Source organism: Medicago sativa, chromosome 5, assembly GCF_051527215.1.
Source record: "Medicago sativa cultivar Bolivia chromosome 5, Bolivia_mono, whole genome shotgun sequence".
NCBI lineage: Eukaryota > Viridiplantae > Streptophyta > Magnoliopsida > Fabales > Fabaceae > Medicago > Medicago sativa.
This window is the reverse complement of record NC_140753.1, coordinates 69,468,985-69,495,494: the sequence shown is the minus strand read 5'-3', so window position 1 is coordinate 69,495,494 and position 26,510 is coordinate 69,468,985. Positions and strand designations below refer to the sequence as shown.

The window sequence follows — 26,510 nt, the reverse complement described above, 5'->3', positions numbered from 1 at the left end:
TACGAGCTATTAATAATTTACATTATCCCCCATGAGATTTAACATTGTTGCATTCCCGTAAATGGATTCAAACTCAGCACATCTAGTTAAGCCGGAAGAGATCACTTTCATCTTACCCAAGTAATCTTTGGTTATTTTCCGTTGTTTAAATCAACTTTCTCCTTCTACTTAAAATTATAAAAATAAAATCAATGATGGCCGACAACACTATTTAGAAATAAAAACTTACAACTAAGACAGTGACTTGATTGATGTATGTTTAGTACGAGCTATTAATAATTTACATTATCCCCCATGAGATTTAACATTGTTGCATTCCCGTAAATGGATTCAAACTCAGCACATCTAGTTAAGCCGGAAGAGATCACTTTCATCTTACCCAAGTAATCTTTGGTTATTTTCCGTTGTTTAAATCAACTTTCTCCTTCCCAAATTATAAGTCGTTTTACAATATCAATAAAACTATTTTTGAATATGAATATTTCTCATAATATTGAAAGGAATGAAAACCAACTATTTATATACATGAGATATGATCTAAATAGGAATGCAATCCTATCATAACTCCTAATGATACTAGCAGATCATACTATATTAAATATAATAAATATCAATATCTCAACACTCCCCCTCAAGGTGGAGCATACATATCATATGCATCCATCTTGTCACATATGTAAGTTATCCGAGGACTTCGTAGAGATTTAGTAAAGATATCTGCAAGTTGATCCTTAGAATTGACAAATGAGGTTTTGATGACTCCAGAGAGAATCTTTTCCCTAATGAAATGACAATCGACTTCTATATGCTTTGTTCTCTCGTGAAAAATCAAATTGGAGGAGAGGTGTAAAGCTGATTGATTATCACATACGAGTTCCATCTGACCAACCTCACAAAAACTTAATTGTTGCAGTAAATGTTTTAACCACACAAGCTCACTTGTAGCATGAGCCATTGCTCGATACCCGACTTCTGTACTTGATCGAGCAACGATTGTTTGCTTTTTGCTCTTCCATGAAATGAGATTTCCACACGTAAAAATACAATAACCAGAAGCAGACCGTCTATCACTCGCATCTCCTGCCCAATCGACATCAGAATACCCAACGATATTAGTGTGGCCTCTATCAGTGAAAACAAGTCCTTTTCTAGGTGCTCTTTTGATGTACTTAAGAATTCGAACAACTGCATTCCAATGACTGTCACACGGAGAGTTAAGGAACTGACTTACTACGCTAACTGGAAAAGATAGGTCAGGTCTTGTTAGGGTAAGATAATTCAATTTTCCCACTAGTCTCCGGTATCTTCCTAGATCGGAATAAGGCTCCCCCTGGTCAGGATGGAGCTTCACATTAGGATCCATAGGAGTGTCGGCTGGTTTGCAATCTATAAGACCTGTCTCCTCTAAAATATCAAGGGAATATTTTCTCTGAGAGATAGCAATGCCTGACTTTGATAGAGCCGCCTCAATCCCAAGAAAGTAACGTAGAAGACCTAAGTCCTTAACATGAAAGTTTTGAAATAGGTGTTGTTTTAATGCTTTGATACCTTCATAATCATAACCTGTAATCACAATATCATCAACATAAACTACAAGATAGATATATTGATTTGATGATGAACGTTTAAGAAAGACAAAATGATCTGATTCGCAACGGGTCATCCCAAACTGCTGCAAAACTTTGCTAAATCGACCAAACCATGCCCGAGGTTATTGTTTCAGGCCATATAAGGACTTCTGCAATTTGCATACCAGACTACGCCCCCTGAGCAACAAACCCAGGAGGTTGCTCCATATAAATCTCTTCTTCCAAGTCACCATGCAAGAAAGCGTTCTTGATATCTAACTGAAATAAAAGCCAACGTTTCATGGTAGCCATAGCTATAAAGAGGTGAACAGATGTCATCTTTGCAACTGGTGAGATGGTATCGCTGTAATCTTGACCATAGACCTGAGTATAACCTTTAGCCACTAATCGAGCCTTTAATCGATCAACTTGTCCGTCAGGTCCCACTTTGACATTAAACACCCACCTGCAACCAACAACATATTTTCCAGGAGGAGGTGGAACAAGCTCCCAAGTATGGTTGGATTCTAAAGCTACAATTTCATCAATCATGGCTTGTTTCCATTCTTTTTGAGATAATGCTTCATGAACTGTCTTAGGAATTGAGACGGATGACAGAGCAGAAACAAAAGCAAAGTAGGAATGAGACAGTCGGTGGTAACTCAAAAAGTTGTAAACAAGATGAGGATTAGCAGTTGACCTTTTACCTTTATGAAGAGCAATATGCAAGTCATTAGAAGGCTCAGGTGGGACCACAATAGGAGAGTAGATTGGAACAGTAGCCGAATCACTAGAATCAGTAGCAATAGTATTTGGAGCTGAATCACTAGAATCAATAGGAGACATGTTTCTGGAGCTTCAACATGTCGACGCTCATAAATATTACCGTAACGGCGGAACTCAGGGTTACCTTGTAACTGTGGAGAACTTTGAGTAGAGACATGTGGCTTAAATATTGGGTGAAACAGAGGAATAGGTATCACCTGAGAATCGGTAACATATGTTGTAGAACTAGATGTAGTGGGTGAAGCAAAGAATGGTGTATCCTCAAAGAAAGTAACATCTGCTGAAATATAAAAGCGACGTGTAGATGTAGAATAACACCGACACCCCTTTTGGGTTCTAGAATAGCCCAAAAACACACATTTGACAGCTCGTGCAGACAATTTATCGCGACCAGGAGTGAGATCATGAACTAAACATGTAGAGCCGAACACACAAAGTGGGAGTCTGTACAAAGGGTCCTTAGGAAATAAGAGTGAGTGTGGAATCTCATTATCCAATACTGAGGATGGCATACGGTTTATCAAATAACAAGCAGTGAGGATAGCATCACCCCAAAATTTAAAAGGTGCATGAGCATTGATCAATAAGGTTCGAGCTGTATCAACTAAATGACGATGTTTTCTTTCAGCGACGCCATTTTATTGTGGTGTGTAGGGACAACTGGATTGATGTATGATACCAAGAGAAGCCATGAAAGAGTTGAATGGTGCAGAAAAATATTTTTTTGCATTGTCACTCCGCAAAATTCGAATTCCTTTTCCAAATTGGTTCTTTATCTCTGAACAAAATGTCTGAAAGGCACCAAATAATTGTGAACAAAGTGATCCAGGTGCGTCTAGAAAAATCATCAATGAAAGTGACATAATATATATATCCCAAAGTAGACAGCACCCAACTAGGACCCCACACATCAGAAAGAACAATATCAAAGGGAGACTTGGATGTTTTGTTGGGACTGTTTGGGAAAGATGCTCTAACATGTTTGCCAAGTTGACATGACTCAGAATCCAATGACTTCAAATGTGAAAGTTGAGGAACCAACACCTTTAACTTATCTAAACTTGGATGACCCAAACGACGATGAATCATATCCGGAGATGCAGAAACACCACAAATAGTGGATGATTGTCTACGAAGGTAATATAGACCCTGTGATACAGATCCTGTTCCAATTGTCTTTCCTGGATTACAATCCTGCATACAGAAAGACTTGGAAGAAAATGTTATGGAACAATTGAGAGAGTCAGCAAGCTTACTGATTGATATCAAATTAAAAGGAAAATCAGGTATAAATAACACATAATTCAATGATAGAGATGGCAGAGGTGAGGCCTGACCAATACCAGTAACTTGTGCCTTATAACCATCAGCAAGGGTAATACTGTGAGGTATATTTGGAGGTGACAAGTTAGAGATAAGAGAGGGATTACCAACTACATGACAGGAAGCACCGAAATCTAAAATCATGATCCGACGCAGTGAGAAAGACAGGCGGTAGAATTACCAAAAAGAGCCAAAGTGGTCGGAGATGAAAACGGTTGGACAACCATCATACCACTAAACCAAAAAACCTTTGAATGACGTCCAAAGAAAAATATGCAAGTGGCATAATAAAGTGACCAGAGAATGACCCACGAAGCCTGAAACGCGAGAAAAAAAACTGACGAAAAACCAATCAACTACAAAGAAATCTCTGAACGACCTCTAAAAAGTGGGACCCAAGTGCTGTTGATGGTCCCAAACAAAACCGAACAACAAGGTGAGTCAGATGATGACAATGGCGATTGAAAGCAGCGGGAAGGCGGCGTGTCGATTGACGTTTAATGGCAGAAAGCAGATCGGCCCCGTCTGATTCTAATTTCAGAGCGTGTGTCTATGTTGGTGGCTCCAACCACTGTCAGCGGTGGTTGTGCTCTCACAACTGACTTGAGACCAAACAAACTAAAAAACTAGGGTTAGCCTTGTCGGCAGAACCCAAAGAAAAACCTTGCTCTAGATGCCATTTTGAATATGAATATTTCTCATAATATTGAAAGGAATGAAAATCAACTATTTATATACATGAGATATGATCTAAATAGGAATGCAATCCTATCATAACTCCTAATGATACTAGCAGATCATACTATATTAAATATAATAAATATCAATATCTCAACAACTATAATGTTACTTTTCCTATTATAACATTTAGTTCATTGGTAGAGCTATTGCTTCTTAATGTGAACGAGGGAATCCTAATCTATTATAATTTATTGGAAAATGCTAACAAATGCCTTTAGGACACTTGATAAGAAGCCAAATGAAGAAATATTATCTCAAAAATTATGCATTCATTACATTCAATCTTTAAAAACTCTCTAGTGCTTGTACCTCATCATCTTGTGTGCAAGCAATCTATTTTGTGCCACATCAGCAAAATTGTTTCCTTCTTAGAATCTCATAATGCAAGTTCTCACAATCATATATAATCCTATTTGAAAACCTAAATTTTCCAACAACCTTTCAACACCTTTTTTCTCTATCCCTATTTTTCGATCACATCATCAATATCACATCTATCACACCATCCTCTCTATTTCTTTCTCTCTCAATGTGTCTTCTCTCGCAAGTCCGTATTGAGACTATAAGATACTAGTTGTATAGTTCCTAGTTAGTGGAAAAATCTAACTAAAGATGAGGACATGAGTCGTCCACATTAAAACTTTAATGGGAAATGCTAACCGGTGCCCCCGGCACTGGTTAAGGATACTAAAAAAGGAAATTATATATTAATTATTGCATTGAAAATTGTTTAATTAATCCATAAATAAGTCAACAAAGCTTACTTTTATGGTAAGAATTTCCTTTTTTTTTTGTATGCTTAACCAATGCCCCGGGGGCACCGGTTAGCATGACCCAACTTTAAAAAGAAACTTTTTTTACATAATTTATAATTTATTTCCTCTTTTGAATTCTTAACGCATTTGTTAGCATATCCGTAACTTTTATAAGTTATTAGAAACTTACTAAAAAAATAAATTATCAGAAACAATTAATTATTATATTAATACTTCGTCTTTTTTCATCATTAATGAGGGTTCAATTTCAACTTTAATTTGAGTGTTATGATGAAGTAGTTTTGCATCAAACAAAAGTAAGTATTTGTATCGTCTCTACAGGGACTAGCGCAATATCAAGGATAGTTCAACAACATATATCATTCTAAGTATTAAGAGTGTTTGTTTGTTTGTTTAAATTAAATTAACTAAATTGAAAATAATAAAATAAAGATTAATAAGGCAAGAAACTTGTTAGGATTAGGATTCCTTGATCAAGCATAACATAAATACCTTAATGATCATATATGAATTCTAGCATATTAGACAATATTATCACAATCATTTCTACAATATCCTTCGTGTCCAAAGTGATATTGTTATTTCTAAGAGATTGTTTAAACATCGATTTCCCAAACATTTGAACAATCACAAAGTCGATCGGATAACTTAATCGACCGTGTCCAGCCTGACTAAATGTCCGAAAGCATTAAGTTCTTGATTTATTGTGATTATCAAAGATTAGTCAAACTTGTCAAGAGTGATAATTTAAGATAAATTGTTATTCTAGTTCTAGATTCAAGAGTTCGTGTCCAAATCATCTTGAATCTCGTTGAAAGTATTAAGAACGAGAATAACAACAATATTGAATAATTAAACTAGAACCATATATTGAAAATCAAGAAATTACATGTTTAGCTATGATCAAGTACCTCTAATCCCAACAGAGGATTTAGCTACTCATTTCCATGGAAGCCTTGCAAGAACGAAAGGAAGGAGAAGAATTCATTGCAACCTTGCGATGTCTCAACAAAGGAGAAAGAATCACACCTTCTATTATTCTTACTCTATATGCACAAGCCTATATTTCCTACTATGTAACTAAGAATGAAACTAAGAGGCAGTCTGCTATATGCAGAGCTAAGTCTCTCTATATGTCTATATATCTAAGTATTACAAACTCTTTGCCTTGCTTAAATAAGTGAAATTCCAAGTAAAATAATGTGGTAAAGTTTTCCACTCAAATTCCACTCCAAGAAAACCACTGGTTTTGGCTCAATTCTGTGTACCACAGCTCACACAACACTCCAAGAAAATATTAGGTTAGGCCACTTTTGCTTTCCACCATCCAAGTGTTGTCAAGTCACTTTCAAAGTGTCTGCTGCACTTTACTCGCAATTGCGAGTAGATGAGCTCGCCATTGCGAGTTCTTGCGCCTTGCTCGCCATTGCGAGTTCTCTAGCTCGCCATTGCGAGCTTGAGTGCTTTTTCTTGCATTTCCCTTCTTTGTTCCATGTTTTGATACATTCCTGCACAAAAGGATAAAGTAAGATACTTAAAGCGTAAATTAGGCAATAATCAATTATTCCTCGGCTTTTCCTTTAATTACTTGCAAAACAAGTAACAATTGTGCTTTAAATGTTCACTTAAATTACATCTTTCTAGCACTTATCATGTTAGGTACTATTGAAGAAGTCCAAGTCTTCATTTGAGATTTTATTTAAGGAATGTCTTCACTAGAGTTAATATCCAAGTCTTACATGATTTTAAATTATGGGTCATGCTAAGAAGTGCAATAAGAGCACATGTTGATTATTCTATATTTTGTATAATTCTTTTGTTGAGAAAAAATAATTATTAAACTTTTAAAAATTAAATTAATGCAATTTTCAATACATAATTTTTATATTTAGACATGTTAATATTTTTCTGAAATTATAAAAGTGGGTATATTAAGTGTTTATTTTCTTGCACCAGTTGTTTGGACTTATGGTCCAACTACTAGGACATGGTTGTTGACCGGAGTTAGTAATCTTCTAGGGAAACCTTTTCAAATCTTTTTTTGGTAAACTAATTTCATGGTTAAATGTCTATCTCTTAAAGCGTGCGAGTTGGTTAAGGTTCGAACCCCGATTCTTTTGTATATTGTTCAATATTTCTACCAAATGATAGGGAAAAAAACCCTTTTAAATTGGATAGTCTATTCATAAATGTTATGAATTGGTCGCCTCCGAAATCATGCAATTTATTAGAAGACTGAATATCTTTACACCTCTAAAATAAACAAATTTTAATTTTCACCTTCGCGTAACATCTCCTCAATAAAATTCTTTCAAAAAAAAAATCTCCTCAATAAAATAAATTCACCTTTGCTTGACTTTAAATATTAATTTTTGGACAAAATTCTTGTTGACATTCATTAATAGTTTATAAAATCATTAAATCCCATTTATTTTTATTTTTTTATCTTTTATTTTTATAGACCCATATTTAAACTGGACTCTCCATTCACCAGAGAATCCAGCCCCCCGTAGCACATGATCATCCCAAGTAACATTTAGTGATGTGATTCACCTAAATCCTTTCCTTGAGCCCTAAATAAATATGCGGACCTTTTGAGAGGAAATAGCTTATAGTTTTTCATTAGAAATTAAAGATCTAATACAACGTACAACATCAAAAGTTTGGGGACTAGCTAGGAGTATGACCTCTCTTGCAAGAGTATAAGCGACCATATTCGCTTGTCTCCTATTAAACCTAACCTTAGAGTTTTCAAACCAATAACAACATCGACGTCTACAATCATCAATGATTGCGCCAAATTCAGATATATCATTGCTTCCTTTAATGTAATAATCTACAACCCGTTTGACATCCATCTCAAAATCGACGTTAGTGAGTTGCAGCTCATGTACCCATTGGATAGCATATGACAGGCCCAAAGCTTCACCTATACTTGAATCACATATAGGACTAGACCGTAGCGTCTTTGTTGCCACAAACTGACCAGTTTCGTCCCTTATACACATACCAAATCCAATAACAGTTATCAATAAAAATGAATAAAAGAAATCAAACGTATTTTTTTTTTAAGAAATCAAATGTATGTTGGTTAAACTAGATCAATTATTTCAACTTTTTTTTACCCATTTTAATTTTTTTAATAATTAGGGACAGGATATATAGAAGAAGTAAGGGACAGAGTAAAAGAGAAGGAGATGATAGTAAAGAGGAAAAAATTGAAGAAGTTTCTAATAATGGTACAAGAGGAAGTGACTCTAGACTAGTGTATTTGATTTCTTAATATTTCTACTTGTTATCAGGATTCTAATTCAACTTGACCGCTCTGTACAATAGAGAAAGTCCAAGTCTCTATTTTTGAATACAATTAATGTTATTATTCTTTGATGTGTAAATTTTTGGTCAAATGAGTCACTGTGGTTTCTATTAAATGAATATTTATTGTCTTCTCATATCAAACCTATGAATTCAGCTACCTCTGTTCCTTTTTTAATGACAAGACTCGGTCACATTTTTCATATAAAACTTGATCTGTCCTAGATTATAAATCATTTTGCAAATTTTGTTTTAAAATATAAGTCGTTTTACACTATCAATAAAATATTAAATGTTATTTTTTTATGTTATATTAATTATTTATTACATTATCTTCTTTCATTTCTTTAATTTATTTTTTCATATAATTAATAAATGACAATTTTGTAAATAACTTATGATTTTTCTTTACCATACAAAATTAATTACATGTTAATTTATGTCAAATGGTCAAAATAACTTATAATTTAGGATGAGGAAATATATATTAAGAAAAGTTGATAATCTAATTAATATGTACTTTTTTTTGAATAAGTAATATGTACATTTTATGTATAACTATTAATAAATTATTCTCTATGTATACATTTTTTTGGTACAATTCCATATGTATACATTTATTTGTATTTTTTTTTTGAATTTGAATGATAAATATTAGCATGTTAATCGTTTTGTTAATATATACTTTCTCTTTTTTAAGGATTCAACATTCTGGACATCAGGGTTATGCTTTAAAAAAAAAAAAATAAAGTCATCTAATAATTTAAAAGTGAGCTAATATTTAGAGTTTTTTTTTCCAACTTTTAATTTAAAAAAGTACTTTTTTGAGTGGAAAAAAAACCTTGCAACTAAAAGCATTCCACCTTGAGCGCTATTTAATGCATATTTTCATTTTCTTCTGCACATCTTAAATATACACCAAACTTTTGTGTGGGTGCTAATGAATTAATGTTGTTGTCAATGTCATACACCAAAAAATATGGTAAACATAGTTGGGTATAGTGGAAGGGCTTGTCTCTCGCGAAGTGATGAACAGTTGGAATACCAACTTGAAAAGTATTCATATTTAACTGTCCAATAATGTCTTGAATATGATTAACTTTACTAGAAAGAACCTGTAAACAAATATCGTACTAAATAGTGAAATAAATAACAGTATAGTGTGATATTAGTAACAATGAAACTGAATGACTAATTATTTCATTTGGTTTATAATTTTACAAAGTACTATTTGCATATGTTTATTCAAATTAAATTCTTCTAAAATTTAGCATGCAGTATAAATTTATCAGTAAAAAATATGGAATGCAAATGTAAATAAATGTCTTAATTTATACACAGAACAAGATTAATTTGGAAACTGTGATCATAGGAATTGTTCTATTAATAGGTAAAACATTAAGATTTGTCAAACCAGAACACCAAAAAAGATTTGTCAAACCAGGACAGGAAAACACTAATCGACCAATGCACACGACTACCACAATTCCAAATACAAAAAGAATAAGACATATATGCAATATTCCTTTCCTTAATCATTCAACTACTATATGGTTGCAATCAATGCTTAGTAGGGCATGCTTCTGCATCCTTCAAACCACTTCATAACATCTATAGATAGAGGCAAAAATAATCAAATCCAAAATCCTCAAGAAGAGAGTATAATAATTTCCTCTAAATGGGGTCCTTTTATTTTCTATTTCCTTTTCTTGCCTTTCACTTGTTCATGTTGATGCTGCTTACTCATTTTACTTTCTATACATTCTCAATATGCAACCATCATGACAGTTCTGCTTTGTTACAATTCAAGAACTCATTTTTTATCAACACTTCATCTCAACCTGACTTTTGGTCTCACTGTTCCTCTTTTTCTTTCAAGACAGAATCTTGGAAAAACGATACTGATTGTTGCACGTGGGATGGTGTCAAGTGTGACACCATGTCAGATTACGTGATTGGTTTGGACCTTAGTTGCAACAATCTGAATGGTGAATTAACAGCCAATAGCACCATCTTTCAACTTAAACACCTTCAACAACTCAACTTGGCCTTCAATGATTTTTTTGGGTCTTCGGTGCATGCTGGTATTGGTGATCTGGTGAAGCTCACATATCTAAATCTATCAAACACCGGCATTAGTGGTAATTTTCCCTCCACAATCTCTCACTTGTTAAAATTAGTATCACTTGATCTTAGCAGTTATAGTTACTGGAACATGGTGCAGAAACTCGAACTTAGTCCATTCACATGGAAGAAACTCATTCTTAATGCTACTAATTTAAGGGAGATTCATTTGAATAGTGTGGATATGTCTTCAATCAGAGAGAGATCTTTGTCGCTGCTAAAGAATTTATCGTCCTCTTTGGTCGCTCTTGATCTATCAATCACTGGCTTGCAAGGAAATTTTCCAAGTGACATCCTCTCTTTACCAAATCTTCAAGAACTAGATTTGTCCTTCAATAAGGACCTTAGTGGGAAACTTCCACTGTCCAACAGGAGCACTCCCCTAAGGTACTTGGACCTCTCATACACTGCTTTCTCAAATGAAATCCCCTATTCCATAGGCAATTTGAAGTATCTTGCTCATTTAGGCCTTTCAAACTGTAATTTCTATGGTGTTCTTCCTCTATCTTTGTGGAACCTCACTCAACTAACAAAGTTAGACCTCTCTACTAACAACTTTAGTGGTGAGATTCCACCATTATTTTCAAACCTCACACACCTCACTATCTTTGGTCTTGGAAATAATAACTTCAACGGGATGATCTCGGATGTGTTCCACAAGCTTAACAAATTAGAAAATTTAGTATTTTCCTTTAATAACCTAACAGGCCAAGTTCCATCATCATTGTTTCATCTAACTCAGCTTTCTATTTTAGATTTATCGTTTAATAAATTAGATGGCCCAATTCCGATTCAAATCACCAAATTTTCCAAGTTACATTTTGTTCTTTTACAATCTAACAACTTAAACGGAACAATTCCACACTGGTGTTATTCCTTGCCTTCGTTGTCATGGTTGTATCTCAATGATAACCAACTCACAGGGTCAATTGGTGAGTTCTCTACTTGTTCATTGAATTATCTATTCCTCTAGAATAACAAGTTTCATGGTCATTTTCCAAATTCAATATTTGAAATCCAAAATCTTACTTACTTAGCTTTGTCATCAACCAACTTGAGTGGTGTAGTAGACTTTTACAAATTTTCTAAGTTTAAATTACTTACTTTCCTCGATCTTTCGCACAATAGCTTTCTTTCTATCAACATTGACAGTAGTGTTGACTCCATCTCACCTAGCCTTAATGCATTATATTTATCTTCTACAAATATTAATAGTTTTCCAAAATTCTTAGCCCGAATACCAAGTCTGCAAGAATTAGATCTCTCCAAAAACAACATTCATGGAAAAATTCCCATATGGTTTCATAAAATGCTCTTAAACTCGTGGAAGTATATTTGGCACATTGATCTCAGTTTCAACAAGTTGCAAGGAGATCTTCCAATTCCACCTTATGTCATTGAATACTTAACAACAACTTCACAGGAGAAATTTCATCAACATTGTGCGATGCAAGATCCATGAAGGTGCTCAGTTTGGCTCACAATAATTTGGTAGGCATGATTCCACAATGCATGGGAACATTTCCTTATCTTTCCATTTTGGATATGCAAATGAACAACCTCTATGGAAGCATGCCGAGAACCTTTTCCCAAGAAAATGCCTTTGAGACTATAAAATTGAATGGAAACCAATTGGATGGATCGTTACCCGAGTCTTTGGCTCATTGCACTAAACTCAATGTTTTGGACCTAGGAGACAACAATATAGGGGATGCATTTCCCAATTGCCTGGAAACTCTACAAGATTTACAGGTTCTCATTTTAAGATCAAATAAACTGCATGGTGCAATAACTTGTTCTATGACTAAGCATCCATTTCCCAAGTTGAGAATTTTCGACGTCTCTGACAACAATTTTAGTGGTCCGTTGCCGACAACATGCATCAGAAACTTTCAAGGAATGATGAATGTGAATGACAGCCAAATTGGTTTGCAATACATGGGTAAGGCCAATTACTATAATGATTCTGTGGTGGTCATAGTGAAAGGTTTTTCTATGTAGTTAACAAGGATATTGACAACTTTCACAACTATTGATTTATCAAATAACATGTTTGAAGGAGATATTCCAGAAGTCATTGGAGAATTAAATTCTCTCAATGGCCTTAACCTTTCAAACAACGGAATCACAGGTACCATTCCACAGTCATTGAGTAATTTGAGAAATTTAGAGTGGTTAGACCTCTCAATGAACCAGTTGACGGGTGAGATTCCCGCGATTTTGGCAAATTTGAATTTCCTCTCATTCTTGAATCTTTCACAAAACCACCTTGAGGGAATTATACCTAACGGCCAACAGTTTGATACATTTGGAAATGATTCTTATGAAGGGAATACAATGTTATGTGGATTCATATTGTCAAAATCATGCAAAAATGAGGAAGATCTGCCACCACATTCAACATCTGAAGATGAAGAAGAATCAGGATTTGGCTGGAAAGCGGTAGCAATAGGATATGCATGTGGGACAATATTTGGGATGATCTTGGGATATATTGTACTCTTCACTGGGAAACCCCAATGGTTTGTTAGACTTTTTGAACAAACATTCAACATAAGATTGAAAAGAACAAACACTAGAGCCCGTGCAAATCCTAGAAGAATGAAGTCATTTGATGAGGGTCTTTTCAAATATGAAGATACGGTTGTTGGTAATTTGAATTTCTCTGTTTGAGTAATGTAGTCTTGTATCGTTTAAAAGTATTATGTTGTATATTTCAAGTTGCTAACTTGTTATACAAATAAGAAAATTAGTGATCAATTGCTTTCATGTTGTTTTCATGATTTTGTTATGCATATAATTTCTAAAATGTGATCAAGATTTTATTGATTCGTTTTTTAACTTATTTTATTCAATTGTCTCCTAGTTGTGAGGTAGCTCATATGTATCAATTATTTTTTTAACTTCTTGATGAATAGGATATGTGTTGGTAATTCAAATGGATATTCGTACATATGAATGTCTTTACATTTTGAAGCACGTATGAAGTTATTGTAATTTGTAGTTGAAACCATGTCCTCAATTTGTGAATAAATGTTGATAACGAAATAGTGTTTGAAGCAACAAGTAGGAGCAAGCAACGTGGCGGTACTGATGCATTTTTATTTTATTTTATTTATTGATTTTGTATGGTTTCTTAAAATGGTGATTCTCATTCTTGGATTAATTGTGTTGGTGTTGCAAGGGAAATTGGCTCACGAAATAAAGCAATGAATATTTGAAGTGGAAAATGCAGCAAAAGTTGCTACTTTGTGTTGCTGGGATTATCATTCTCGCATTAGACGTGGGTACTTGTTTATAAGTATGAATCAAACTTGGTACCATGATTAACTTAGGACAGTGATATGTATTATCATTGTCTCTAAATTATGACTCTAACTAAATGATGAAAATTAAGAAAGATATGGTAGTTATATTAAATCTATCAATAATTGATATTATTTTTACAAGTTGTCCTTCAAGAGAGATAATATGTTTATGTTTTCAACACATTATATCTATTTTTAATGCAATCAATACAATAGTTTTTGTTGATTGAAAAATGGTAAAATAATTAGAGGTATGTTAGAAACGAAATAATTAATGCAACTAAAATTTTAAAAGAGGTCATATAATGACAACATTTATCTGAAGGGTCCTAGTCCTATACTTATTAAGATCGTGGTAACATGTGCCCTTGTCCTAAGGGCATATGTTAATGATTCTACAGTAACAAATTTATTAGGTGTGGATTATTGTGACCTTTGCAAAATGAACCTTATTTCGTCTGGACTCATCTTCTTTACGCCTGGATCAATTTGCAGAAATGATGAATTTTGTAAGTTTCTCCTTAGTTACCTAACAATTACTCACAAGCACTTCAAACTTTCGAAAATACTTCCATTAGGAGTTATAAATCGTTTGGCGGCAAACGGTAGTTATAAATCGTTCCCAAATATACGTTTTAGACCGGTTACACGTTTAAACGCTTTAAAAAGATAAAATTTGCCATTTGAAACGACACGTTTACACTTGTTACACGTTTAACCGCTTTAAAAACTTATTCTTTTGTGAAGTACCAGCGTTGCCAGGAAACAAGGAGATTAACCAATTTAAAAAGTTGAGAACAGTTAGTATGGGTATTTTTTGGCTTGTGAGGGAATGCTAGGTGTATAGAGAGCAATTTTCAACTTTGTGAATTTGAACCTTTTTGCAAAATCAACAAAAGAAGGTGTGGAGCAAATAACAATGATACCCAACAATGAAATCAACAATATTTGACTAACAACAGATCTAGCAACCTCAGTGTATAATAAATTCACGATTAATGCAGAGAGCAAAGGTAAAGTGAGTATATGAACAAACATAACAAGATTTTGTTTATCCGATTCGAACCAAATTGACTTACGAATGGGAGAAAGAGTGTTACAAGAATTAAGTATTAGTTTATTAATTTATTTCGATTACGAGTTTTACCTTATGCCATATTACCCTGTTTAACATCAATTGTTATAATTAACAAGACCTCGTCCGTCGTTTGAAAATCAATCAACATTCAATAACTATCTCTCTTACTACCCTAAAACTCTCATTCTCTCTTCACATAATTTCTCTTTTGGATTGGGTCCTATTCTAAATTGTTAAAATCTCCACTCTTGAGAATTGAATTTTATCGGTTCATCCTATTTTAATGACAAATGCTAGTATGTTAATTGTTGTGTTAGTTTTTTCTCCTTACCAAGAATTGAACTATGAACCTCCAACTTCTTTACTTACCCAAAAAATACAAATGTTTACATTCTTTTAAAGTCTTTGATAATATTTAAAATAAGGGTAACAAATACAGATACGAATACTTAGGTATCCCGTAGATATATGAACGAGTACAAAGATTTCAGGGTCTAATACAAGTATTTTTTTTTCTTTCAAACTACAAAGTATTTTACTCAGATCCTAACCATTATTATCTATATGTTCATGGTCGAAAGAAACTAAAATTTTAAATAAATCAGACAACATATGTATAAATTTGTTCCTTAAAAAAAATATGTATAAATTTGTAGAAATAAATATATGTATCTTTTTTTATATAAGAACAAATATATGTATTAAACATTGTTTTATATTATAGGCTAAAGTCAAATTTTATTTTCATTCTTTGTGATGAAATTTGCGTTACATACTACTCCTACATCGTACATCCGTTTCTTATAATAAACAAAAAGTTATTTATAAAAAAAGAGTAATGATATTTTGACATCCATTTGATGACAACTTTGTTAACAACCTTGTTTTTCTCACTTCTTATTGGTCAAAAACAATGGAGAGATAAAAAGGAAGAGAGAGGATAACAACATCATGTGAGTATGAGAGAGAAAGTTGTCCAAAAGTTGTCAAAAAGTGGTTGTCAAAATATCATTTCTCTAAAATAAATCATTAAATAATTTATTGTTTTTTTCAAAACTAAATGAGGGACATGGCCCACACACCTTATTTACATGGGTCCGATCCTTTTCATACTCTACAGTTATGCTCGATTTGTCGTTACACTCATTTGTTTCTGAATCAGATCAGACCGTTATTTCAGGTGGGTCCGTGTGTATTAAAGACTACATCTAAAACTGTAGAGGATACATTTGGTAATCACATACTCCCTCCGGTCACATATATAAGCAAAAAGTAATTTTTTAGGTTCATTGAATGACTAATGTATATGGTCTATAAATGTGACTAGATGCAATAATTATTCAATGAACCTAAAAAGTTGATTTTTGCTTATAAATGTGACCGGAGGGAGTATATCATATAGAGAAATGATATTTGTACTACCATTTGTGACAACTTTTTGGACAACTTTCTCTCTCATACTCACATGTTGTTCTTTTTATCTCTCTTCCTTTTTCTCTTTCCATTGTTTTTGACCAATAAGAAGAGAAAGAAACAAGGTTGTCATGAAAGTTGTCTTGAAATAGATGTACATATATCACTACTCTATCATATATTATGTCTTCAATTATAAAAGCGAAATGGTATAATTTTTTTCGGATGAAATGATATAATTTGTAAATCTGTGCAATTTTTGAACATCTCTCACTCTCACACTCACATTTCTCACCCTCATTTTTTTTCTCTCTATTATTTTTAACTAATAAGAACAGTGACGGATCCAGAAATTTTAATAAGTGGGGTCAAGTTATATCATAAAAAGTTTATAAACGCGTATGCGTGCGAAAATTATACAAGTTATATTTATAATTGCCCTAAAATGTTGATTTTTTTAAAATATTTGTCCATTTCTAGCTGGATATAAATAATATAACCATAATTAATTATTTTTTCACCACCAACGTAGCGTCAGTCACAACCTTTTTCAACAAATATAAGAATAATTTATATTATAATAATAGTTATATGGTCTTGCTAACGATATGCTATGAGATAATTGGTTAAAGATTTCATAAAAGAAAATTTTATCTTAAAAATAAGCATTATTTGTATTGATATAATAATTATAACAACTTTTTATAAAAAAAACTACTTATTCTGATTTATTAACTAGTGCTCTTAGAACACTCGTTAGGATCCTTCTTAGTTTTGTAATATTTTATATGTAATAAATAGAGTACGTAAAGACAATAATATTATATAAAGAGGGGTCAAACTAGGTATATATTTAAATTTGGGTTAAAAATACAATACACGTGTGGAGGCAAGTGGGGTCGCTTGACCCCATTGCCCCCACACTAGATCCGTGCCTGAATAAGAAGAGACAAAATAAAAGTAGTAGTTGTCAGAAAATAATTATACAAATATCATTACTTATTATAAAACTCGTTCCCTTAAATTTTTTTTTTTTATAAAACCCATTGAATTTTTTATTTATCTATGAATATAAGCTTTATTTCAAATTAGTAGATCTATTTTATTTTCAAGCATAACCATATTTACTATTAATTTGCATTGAAATATGATAAATAAATATTTATATATAAAAGACAATTTACTAATAATTATATGTAAACTGCTCGTATTAATTACACTATTAACTTTTTTTTTAATATATGCAAAATATAAGATGAATGTTTATAATTAGAGACGAAGAGAGTATACTTAAAACTACCACTTCGTTTATTGGAGTGGGGAGATTGGGAATAAGAAAGTTCGTAAAGGATATTGGTTAGTGTGATATGCTTCTCTTTGAATGATTTGGAAAGTTAGGAACAATAGGATTTGTAATAATTGCATCAAGGAGATGGAAGAGATTAAAGTGTTGTCTTGGTAATGGAGTTTAATGCTTTTGAAGGTCTCACCGATGTGTCTGTACTTCAATCTGCTCATTCTCAAGATTTCGGTTTCCATAACATCGACCATCCTTGTGGTCTCCGCTATGAGTGATTTCACCGTCAATTTTTAAAAATAAAACAAGACACTAGTATATTTGATACAGAAAATCCATAGAGCAAAAACTCACTACAATTTGACCTGAATATTGCTCTTATCTGTCTCATCCCAAAATTTTCTTGCTTTTCATATCTATATACAAAAGAAATCTGGAAATCACTGTGCAATGTTTACAAGAGTAACTTGTGAACCAACCTTCAATCTGTCTATAGATTTATGCTGAGCCAACCATGCACTTGTCATTAAGCTCCAACACGAACTTAGTCCTTGACTTCAACTCAAATCTACGGCTGTTTATGCTCATCATCAGACATCAGTAGTGCCATGCATAGAGGCTTGTAATGAGCCACCACTATGTTTGCTAGGCGCAGGTGTGTTCTTCCGCGACTGGCGTTTTGTTTGGACAATTACCGGCTCTTCCTTCCACTCTTGACTCATCACATCACTGTCTGTGTCTCCGTCATCTTTGAAAACGGGATGGATATATGCATCATGGAGGAAATCTTTCAAATTGAAGTTTGGCTCTTTAGTACGCTCCAATGTGTCTTTGACCATTGCTTCCTGAAGTTCACGCACCACAAAAAAAAGAAAATTAACTCAAGCTTTATAAGAAGCATGTTCAAAACATAGGGTGTCCCCTAAAATATTGCTTTCTGTTTACTTGATTGCTCAAAGCAGTTAAAAGAAGAAGACGCAGATATTGCTAATTTCAACATCAGAAAAAGAAAAAAAAAATACCTGTAATGGATGAGTAGTAAAAGCAGGTTCGTAGCTTCCCTTGCAAAACCGATGAAACCATATTGTCAAAACTGGGAGAGCGATGAGTAATGGAGTCGAATTAGCAGCTTCTTTTGTACTCAATAATCCCATTAACAGAAGTTGTGAGACAACTAATGCAAATACAATACGTCCATGGACATCAGGCCAGAATGCTCCAGCACTCTCATATTCTTGGTTGTACACGTTTATAATCTGCCAGTCAGTTTCAGACATTAATATCATACAATACATGCACTAAAATACTTAAGGATGTCGATTTTAATATATGCTCATGGACTAAAATCCTGTTTGAATAACCAAAATTGTACACACACAACATAGCACTCATTTTCATGGTAAATATGTAAAATACTAAAATCAGTAATGAAAAGCATCAAAACAGCGAAGGTTCTACGAGCTAATGTTTACCTGATGACGGTAGACAAGATATGCCAAACCAAAAAAGACAATGATGTATGGAAGTAGAAATGGTGTGACTACAGCATACACAAGGCCAAGCAAGAAATAAAGTTGTATCTGAGGTTCTCCTGTATTGAAACCAATAGTCCCAGGATCCATTGCTTCTTCACGGTCTTTTTCAGTCTTCACCAACAAGAAATTCTTTAAGTGATAAAATATCAAAGGCTTCAACCTTAAAATCTCACCAGCACATCCTGCCCATCCATCAACCATTATGTATGTTATGAAGAAAGTTGCTTTCATTGGAATCGAAACACCAATTGTCTTTGGAATTCTGCATACATACAAATGTTTTGCATTATGAACAAATCATGTACAGGTAAATCAAACACACACACACACACACATGTACGTACACACAAACACATACAGTCATATATATATGCATAGGAGGAACACTTACTCATTTGCAGACTGATGAATGAATTTATCTAGTTGTTGGAATGCAGTCCCGGTAATTATGCTCCCCAGAAACACATTAATGAACTGGAAGATGTAATATCTTGAGGCGCATCTTCTTTCCAGAGAAGACTGACTTATAAACCCTTCGAACTTGGACATGATCATCAATATTGTTGGCAAAAAAATGAGGAATAGCTTCAAAGCAATCCCAGGAAGGAAACCTTGTATAAAAGACTTGATGACGTCGCTGCAATAAAAATGATGCATAACATTAACATCTACCATGGATAGACAGTTATCAAAGAGTCACAAGAGTTATCTGCAAAATTTTATTTTCTCATCAAAGTTGCCAGTGAAAGACATAAACTTCCAGCATATTCCGTGATGTAATCAGACTAGATAGCATTCTTTTCATCATAACAATAGCAAAATGTTCCATACAATATCATATTATATTAGAGATTCTTAGTTCATTCTAAGATCAGTTTATAATCTTACATTATCTCTAAGGACTACTTATTATTAGCTATTATAATATGATTTCTTTCCTGAATTTTCTATTTATTTAAGGTTTGAGTCAATGTAGTCCTACACATAGGGATTAGTATTTAGCCTTTTGTATCAAGTTACTATAAACTATTATAAATAGTATTCAAACTATTATTATTATTTTTTGAATAAACTAAACTAGCCCACCAAACTTAGCACCAGGGAGAATCGAACCTGAGACCTTGAGAGGAGCAAACTCTAAGGTAAGGTCCCAAGTCAACACCACGAGACCAACCCAGATGGGTTGTTCAAGCTATTATTATTTCTCTATTTTTTTTTTTTTTTTTTTATCTAAAACTCATAACTTCAACACATACTTTTCAACACATTTTGTTTACTATGTCAACCAATAAAGAGAAAAATGTAATAAAAGGCAAAAAGAAGATAACATTACATTTCAATAATGGACTTGAGGAATGGTGCGGCTTTTTCAATGCCTTCTATATTAGCAAGTGACTGTACGAATGCAATGGGAATCATGAAAAAGAATGTAAGAAAGAAGAACGCAACACCAATTACAAGTCTCCTTATTGAGAGAGAAACATATGGTATAGCCATGTTATCCCAGTATATGTCACAGGGCTCTGGAGCCCATTCAGTCAACCATATTGTTGGATTTCTAGTTTGTTGAGTTTGTGCACAAACTGCAGCACCCCAACGAGTTTTGAAGGAAACAAAGGCTGCTGGCATTATAGATTTAGGATTCTTTGTCACCTTATCTTTCTCCAGCTCTATCTGAAATTTAACGAAACATCAACTAATATTAAATACTTTTTTTTTGAAAAAGTAATGAACATTCAATAACTTATCATACAAGAAATATATTTAACTAAAAAACCAATTTGGAGAAGCATGCACTGCAATGATGAAAATAAGCAAAGGTTACAAATATGAGGACACAAGTTCTCTTGTATGGCATCATACAAAAAACACTTTTGATATGATCTATATATCTTTTTCATGCACCCTTTATTAAGATTTTCATAATACAAGTGTGGTACAATAATAATTGCTGTATATTTAAATGATATAAAGTATGCACATGCAGTTCTGCTTACGTCTCTTGATAGTCTCTCAATTGCAGCAGTATAAAAATCAATAGCATCCACTTTACTGCCACAAAGACCTAAAAAGCCAGTCTGCAAGCACAATGTGACCAACTAGAATTACATGGTGCCAGAGGGAAGAAAGGGAAATAGAATACCTTTAAAAAGATGGCAACAGATTTGGAAGATGATTTGGAGTTCATAGAGACAGGATTACTGGAGATGACATACCTTTTTAGTTGGCCTTATGGATTCGTTTCTAGAATATTTAAGTTCATAGTAGTCAAGCCAATTCTGTTTTTTCTTCTTCTTAGCAACTAGACTAGAGAGTTTCTTTGCATCGTAAACAACCTGCAAAAATATCACTTAAGAGTAAGGGAAAACACAATGAAACAACTTGGTAGGATAAGACACAACAAACTGCCAATAAGAATTCATCCCAGAATCGTTATTTTGCATTGAATTTTACCCAAAGGTATCGGAAAACATTACAAAGATCTGAATCTTAGTACCAGTTAACAAGATATAATTCTCTAAGAAACATCACATTATTTACTTCTTATACTAGAGAAGAACTACTATCAATTTGTACATACGTAAAAATGAATATGAATTTGAAGTCATAACAGGTAAAACTGATTGTTTTGATACGTGTAATTAAATAGTGAAAGTTACACAACATTATTATTCTTATTACAAGCTCCAGATGAAGAGAGGCAATTAGGTATGTGCAGTTACAGAAAACAGGATCAAACCTGATGAGTTAGATATTGATCAGGATGGTTCACCAAAAAGAAATGTTCAACTAGCTCACTGACTGATTCATCATCATCAGGCGGTACATTCCTAACAAGTACCTGCACAAATGCACAGTAATTGCTTGAAGAAGGAGCATGGGGGAACAAAATGAAAGAACAAAGTCACTTTAGAATATAAATCTTTATCATAGAAACGGTGCTACTATGATTATCAGCATATTGCATCTGTGAGTGTGATAAAACTTGATCATACCGTGAATTGGTCAGGACGGCGTCTTTCAGATGCAAGAAAAGACAATCTCATTGCTGCAACTATCTGATACTCCCTTTTCAAGATATAGCATGTCCAGAAGGTAAAAGCATAAGCCATTACCAAGTGAGTCCAAAATCTGCAATAAGTAATGAGTTACTGGAAGATAAACATACTTATATGAAAAGCTTAACAAATATTTCGGTTAGGGAATAAGTCCTCGTAAAACCAATAACCAGAAGATGTATTAATTTGTTTGATATTGATTAAGAAGTTTGCATAGAATTGTTTAGAGTTAGAGGTGTAAAATTCTCATCAAATGCTGAAATGCATTATTCTTATTCATTTAAATAAACAAGGATATTATGTAAATCTGAAGTTCATGCATACTAAAATGATAGACTATAGATAGCAAAGAAGGTGCAAAAAAAGAATGGTAACAATTGAAAAGTTTGCTTATTACGTACCTATTTGATCCAAGTGGAATATTTGAAATTGAAAGCTTATCGATGCTGCTATAAACCACATTTGAACGTTTCAAGGTGTCATTGGTCCAATTGACAGGGACCATAACAGAAAATGCTAGGAGTGAAATGGGGACAAATATTTTCAGCCTGCAATTCAATTGAATAAGATTATGCAGTTGGTAAATAGAAAAGACACAAGTAACCAATCTTGAAACTAGAAAAACGTAGGAAATATCAACTATTATAAAAAAAAAGAAAAAAATTAACTATTGATATTACTTGTGCATACATAATAAATCATGTATTGGTTAAAATCTACTCTCTGGATTTTCTAGTAACCGATTCAGAACTACAAACTTTAGAGGAGTCAAAGTGTACTAAAGCATACCCGAGTAAGTAGATCCTCAAGTATACAGCAGAATCCAAGCCTGCATGTTCAATTAGTTCGGGTTCCGGCATTTGCAATGCAGCAGGCATCCAGTTCAAGAACCTTATGTATGACCTGAAGTCTATATTGACAAATTTGCTCACAAATGCCCCTCCTTGCAGTGGACTGGACCTTAAACCCCTCAGATACCATTTCGGAAAATACACCCTATCGTTTATAGGTTGAATCCGGAGTATGGCAAATGCCAGTAAGAATGCAATTGCAGTAAGGATGTTTATTGCAGCTGCAAGTCCTATATCACCAAGTGAAGCCATGTTCTTTGATTTACTATCAACAACCTACTCCCTGCAAAATATACAACTCTTCTTTATTTCAACGATACCGTTTAATTTCTAATCTTCCAATAAATGATATAAACAGTGATTGCAGTCACAATCATGTCAAAAACTTTGAAATATCACAAAAAGTACATTGTTCTTTTGAAGTAAGACAGTGACATAAAGAACATGGCTGAAAAAAAAAAAAAAACTAGTAAAGTGGTGGGGCTGAAAACTCATATATTCAACTGATTATTTTTCTTTCCACCATATATTTCATACAATTCTTCATCAAACATGAAAACAAGTAAAAATTATCCCTTTTCACATAATCTAGCTCAGTAATCACTAACCAAACTATAATTCACTTCAAAAATGTATAAATTATATTAAAAGAACATAAATTTTCCAATTTGCAACAACCCTTTATGAACTAAAATCACAATTCTTTAAGCAAAATTGAAAAGAAAACAAAAAGTCCAAATTTCATAACATTTATTTTTCTTTTCCAGTCATCTTAACAACCAATGATGAACAAGAAAATAAAATCCAATTTTTTTATTTGGTTTTACAAAACCACACAAAAAAACATGCATAACCAAAATCTAAAATTGAAAAAAACAGAACATTTATGCTAAAAAAAAAGCATAAGATCCATTACATAAGAGTACATTACCTTATGTAGCACCAAAATTGTGAATTTCTGAGAAAAAGACAGAAAATGAAGTGAAACAGAAAAAGAAGAGAATGGTTTTGATGAATTGAAGAATCCAAAATTGTGATAATGAGAGTGACACTGTTGTTGTTGATGTTAGTTCAACGCTCAAGCAGGGGTAGAATCGTCAAAACGTAGTCAAAAATCATCAAAAAGTTGTAAACTTTATGGCTTTACATTTCAAGGAGTGTATTATTGACTACTAAAATATTATTTTATTTTTATGGAAAATAAAATAATAATTTTGAAGGGTAATAAAATAAAATGTGTAGCGAAACGTCTCAATTTGCTGAGGTGTGAAATGTGCCTACTCATTCATTGCATGCCGACCGACCAACCATTCACTATTCGTTGTGTGTACTTACTTTTTAAATTGGATATATTTGTTCCTAACTTTGTAAATTAATCACTTTGAATCTTATTGAACCACTATTTTTTTATTAATTTTTTTTAATGTTATTGTATGTTTAAAATCAGATTCAAATTCATGATCTCAATTAAGTTATAGTAAAAGATTTGTGTTATCTAATCCAAACAATTTTGGTTATATGTGACGTATGTCTCATTATAAAACAATGAATATTATATATAGAATGTAAAAATATTAATAATAATAATAAATGGAAATTTTTTAGTTATATTTTCTTTATTCAAAAAAAAATAAATGGAAAAAAATTGAATTGTTATTGATTTTTTTGTTATTGGAAGAAGAAATTTTAAATTCCCTAAAACAATGCGTTTGATTGGTAGCATGTGGAAATGATGGCATAAGATATAGAGAGAGAGAGAGGATATTGTTCTCTTGTCACGTTTCTTTCTTTCCATAACGGCTACTATCTTTATTAATTCAGTTTCACATATTCCTCACAACAGTCCAAACTATGACCGTTTTTTATCCTCTTTTCACATGGAACGTGAAACATTAATTCAAATTAATATACACTCAGTTTCTTTTTAGTTAACTTTTATAGAAGAAGAAAATAAAATAGAGTAGACACCCTTAGAAATGAGTTTGCATTTATAGAGAATTGTTATGATACTCTCTTTCTAACATTCTCAAACGCCTACATTTTTATTGGGTAGAATTCATGTGGGTGTTATTCTCATGAGTTTAACTCAAGTGGAAGAGATATTGCATATTGTATGTAGGGGCTGGAGTTCGAACCCCGAGCTCCACAATTAAATTGTGTGAGCTCTAGCCACTAGGTTACTTGACAAAAGAAAAAAAAAATTCATGTGGATGTCACACCTTAAAAATGGATTTTACATAAAGTGGTGAAACCACATGTGTTTCACCAAATATGAGAGTAAATGTTAAACTGAGTGTTAGAAGAGAGTGTTTATGGCATCTCTCTTTAGTATATGTTTGGTTATACGATAAGAAACAATAACTATGAGTGAATTGATTCTATAAAATTGATTGTATAAAATTATCTTAAAAAGTATATAATGACTTGTGTTTAGATACATTCTAGAATGAGAAGTATGTTGAACTATAAATTTGAGTTCAAAACTCAATTCTAGAATCAGAAGCTACAATTTACACATTCAAGTAGAATCAATTCTCAACGTAAAATTAATTTTACTTTAGAAGAATCAAACATGTTAAAATGAATTTTAACTCATCTAAAAATAAAATCCTTTTAAAACATTGGTTGAGTTCAAAGCATAAATCTCTAAATTCCAAGTGTGTATTTTTACCATTAGACTAAATTTTAGAGTTTAATTATTATTTGCAATCAATATATCAATGAATTTTACTATTTTAGTTAATTTTGTTACTTTTTCTTCAATTGTGTTGTCGACTATTTATTATCTCATTTTGTCTATTTCACTGTTTATATAGAAAGAAAAAAATTAAAATAATTCCTTAAAAAAAATCATTAAGACTAAGGAGACTAGTTAGATGTGATGATTTTAAAAGTTTTAAATAAAGATTTGTAAAAAAAAAGTTTTAAATAAAGTATCGTTGACATTTAATGTTTTCACATCAACTAATATGATGATTGATTTCATTTTTAGTAAATATAAATCTAGAACGGTATAAAAGTTGAAGATAAAAAAATCAATATAAAAGTTATTTAACCAATAAATATATTTTAAAATTTGCAACTTTTCTTATAAGAATTACTTTAATTTGATGATTTTGATGCAAAAAAACGATGATGTGATATGAAGAGAAAGATAAACTTTTTATTTTAACGTGTAAAAAATTAATGGATTTACACATATTATTTTTGTATTTTCCCTCGAGCCTAAAACAGGGCTTGAATAATCACCTTATAACAAAGCAACCTTTTGTGATATATAAGAAACAAAAGAATGCACATGTGGCAGTTTTGGAAAGAAAAGTAGAAATAGTTTAG

The 26,510-nt window shown here is 32.6% G+C and overlaps 1 protein-coding gene and 1 pseudogene across 1 annotated transcript; one reads left to right on the top strand and one right to left on the bottom strand.

The window, feature by feature from the left end:
* Nucleotides 1-10,187: 10,187 nt before the first annotated feature.
* LOC146924441 (receptor-like protein 7) lies at nucleotides 10,188-13,386 on the top strand (annotated as a pseudogene).
* A 4,633-nt stretch (nucleotides 13,387-18,019) lies between these two features.
* LOC146924440 (hyperosmolality-gated Ca2+ permeable channel 1.5-like) lies at nucleotides 18,020-24,215 on the bottom strand. Its single transcript, XM_085709470.1, has 12 exons — nucleotides 24,106-24,215; nucleotides 23,113-23,457; nucleotides 22,725-22,871; nucleotides 22,261-22,396; nucleotides 22,005-22,106; nucleotides 21,481-21,600; nucleotides 21,262-21,342; nucleotides 20,598-20,938; nucleotides 19,656-19,901; nucleotides 19,202-19,526; nucleotides 18,752-18,985; nucleotides 18,020-18,574 (listed from the first exon to the last, which is right to left on the bottom strand). Exons 2-12 carry the CDS (start codon nucleotides 23,424-23,426, stop codon nucleotides 18,320-18,322), a joined length of 2,301 nt encoding a protein of 766 aa, XP_085565596.1. The 5' UTR covers nucleotides 23,427-23,457; nucleotides 24,106-24,215; the 3' UTR covers nucleotides 18,020-18,319.
* Nucleotides 24,216-26,510: the final 2,295 nt, after the last annotated feature.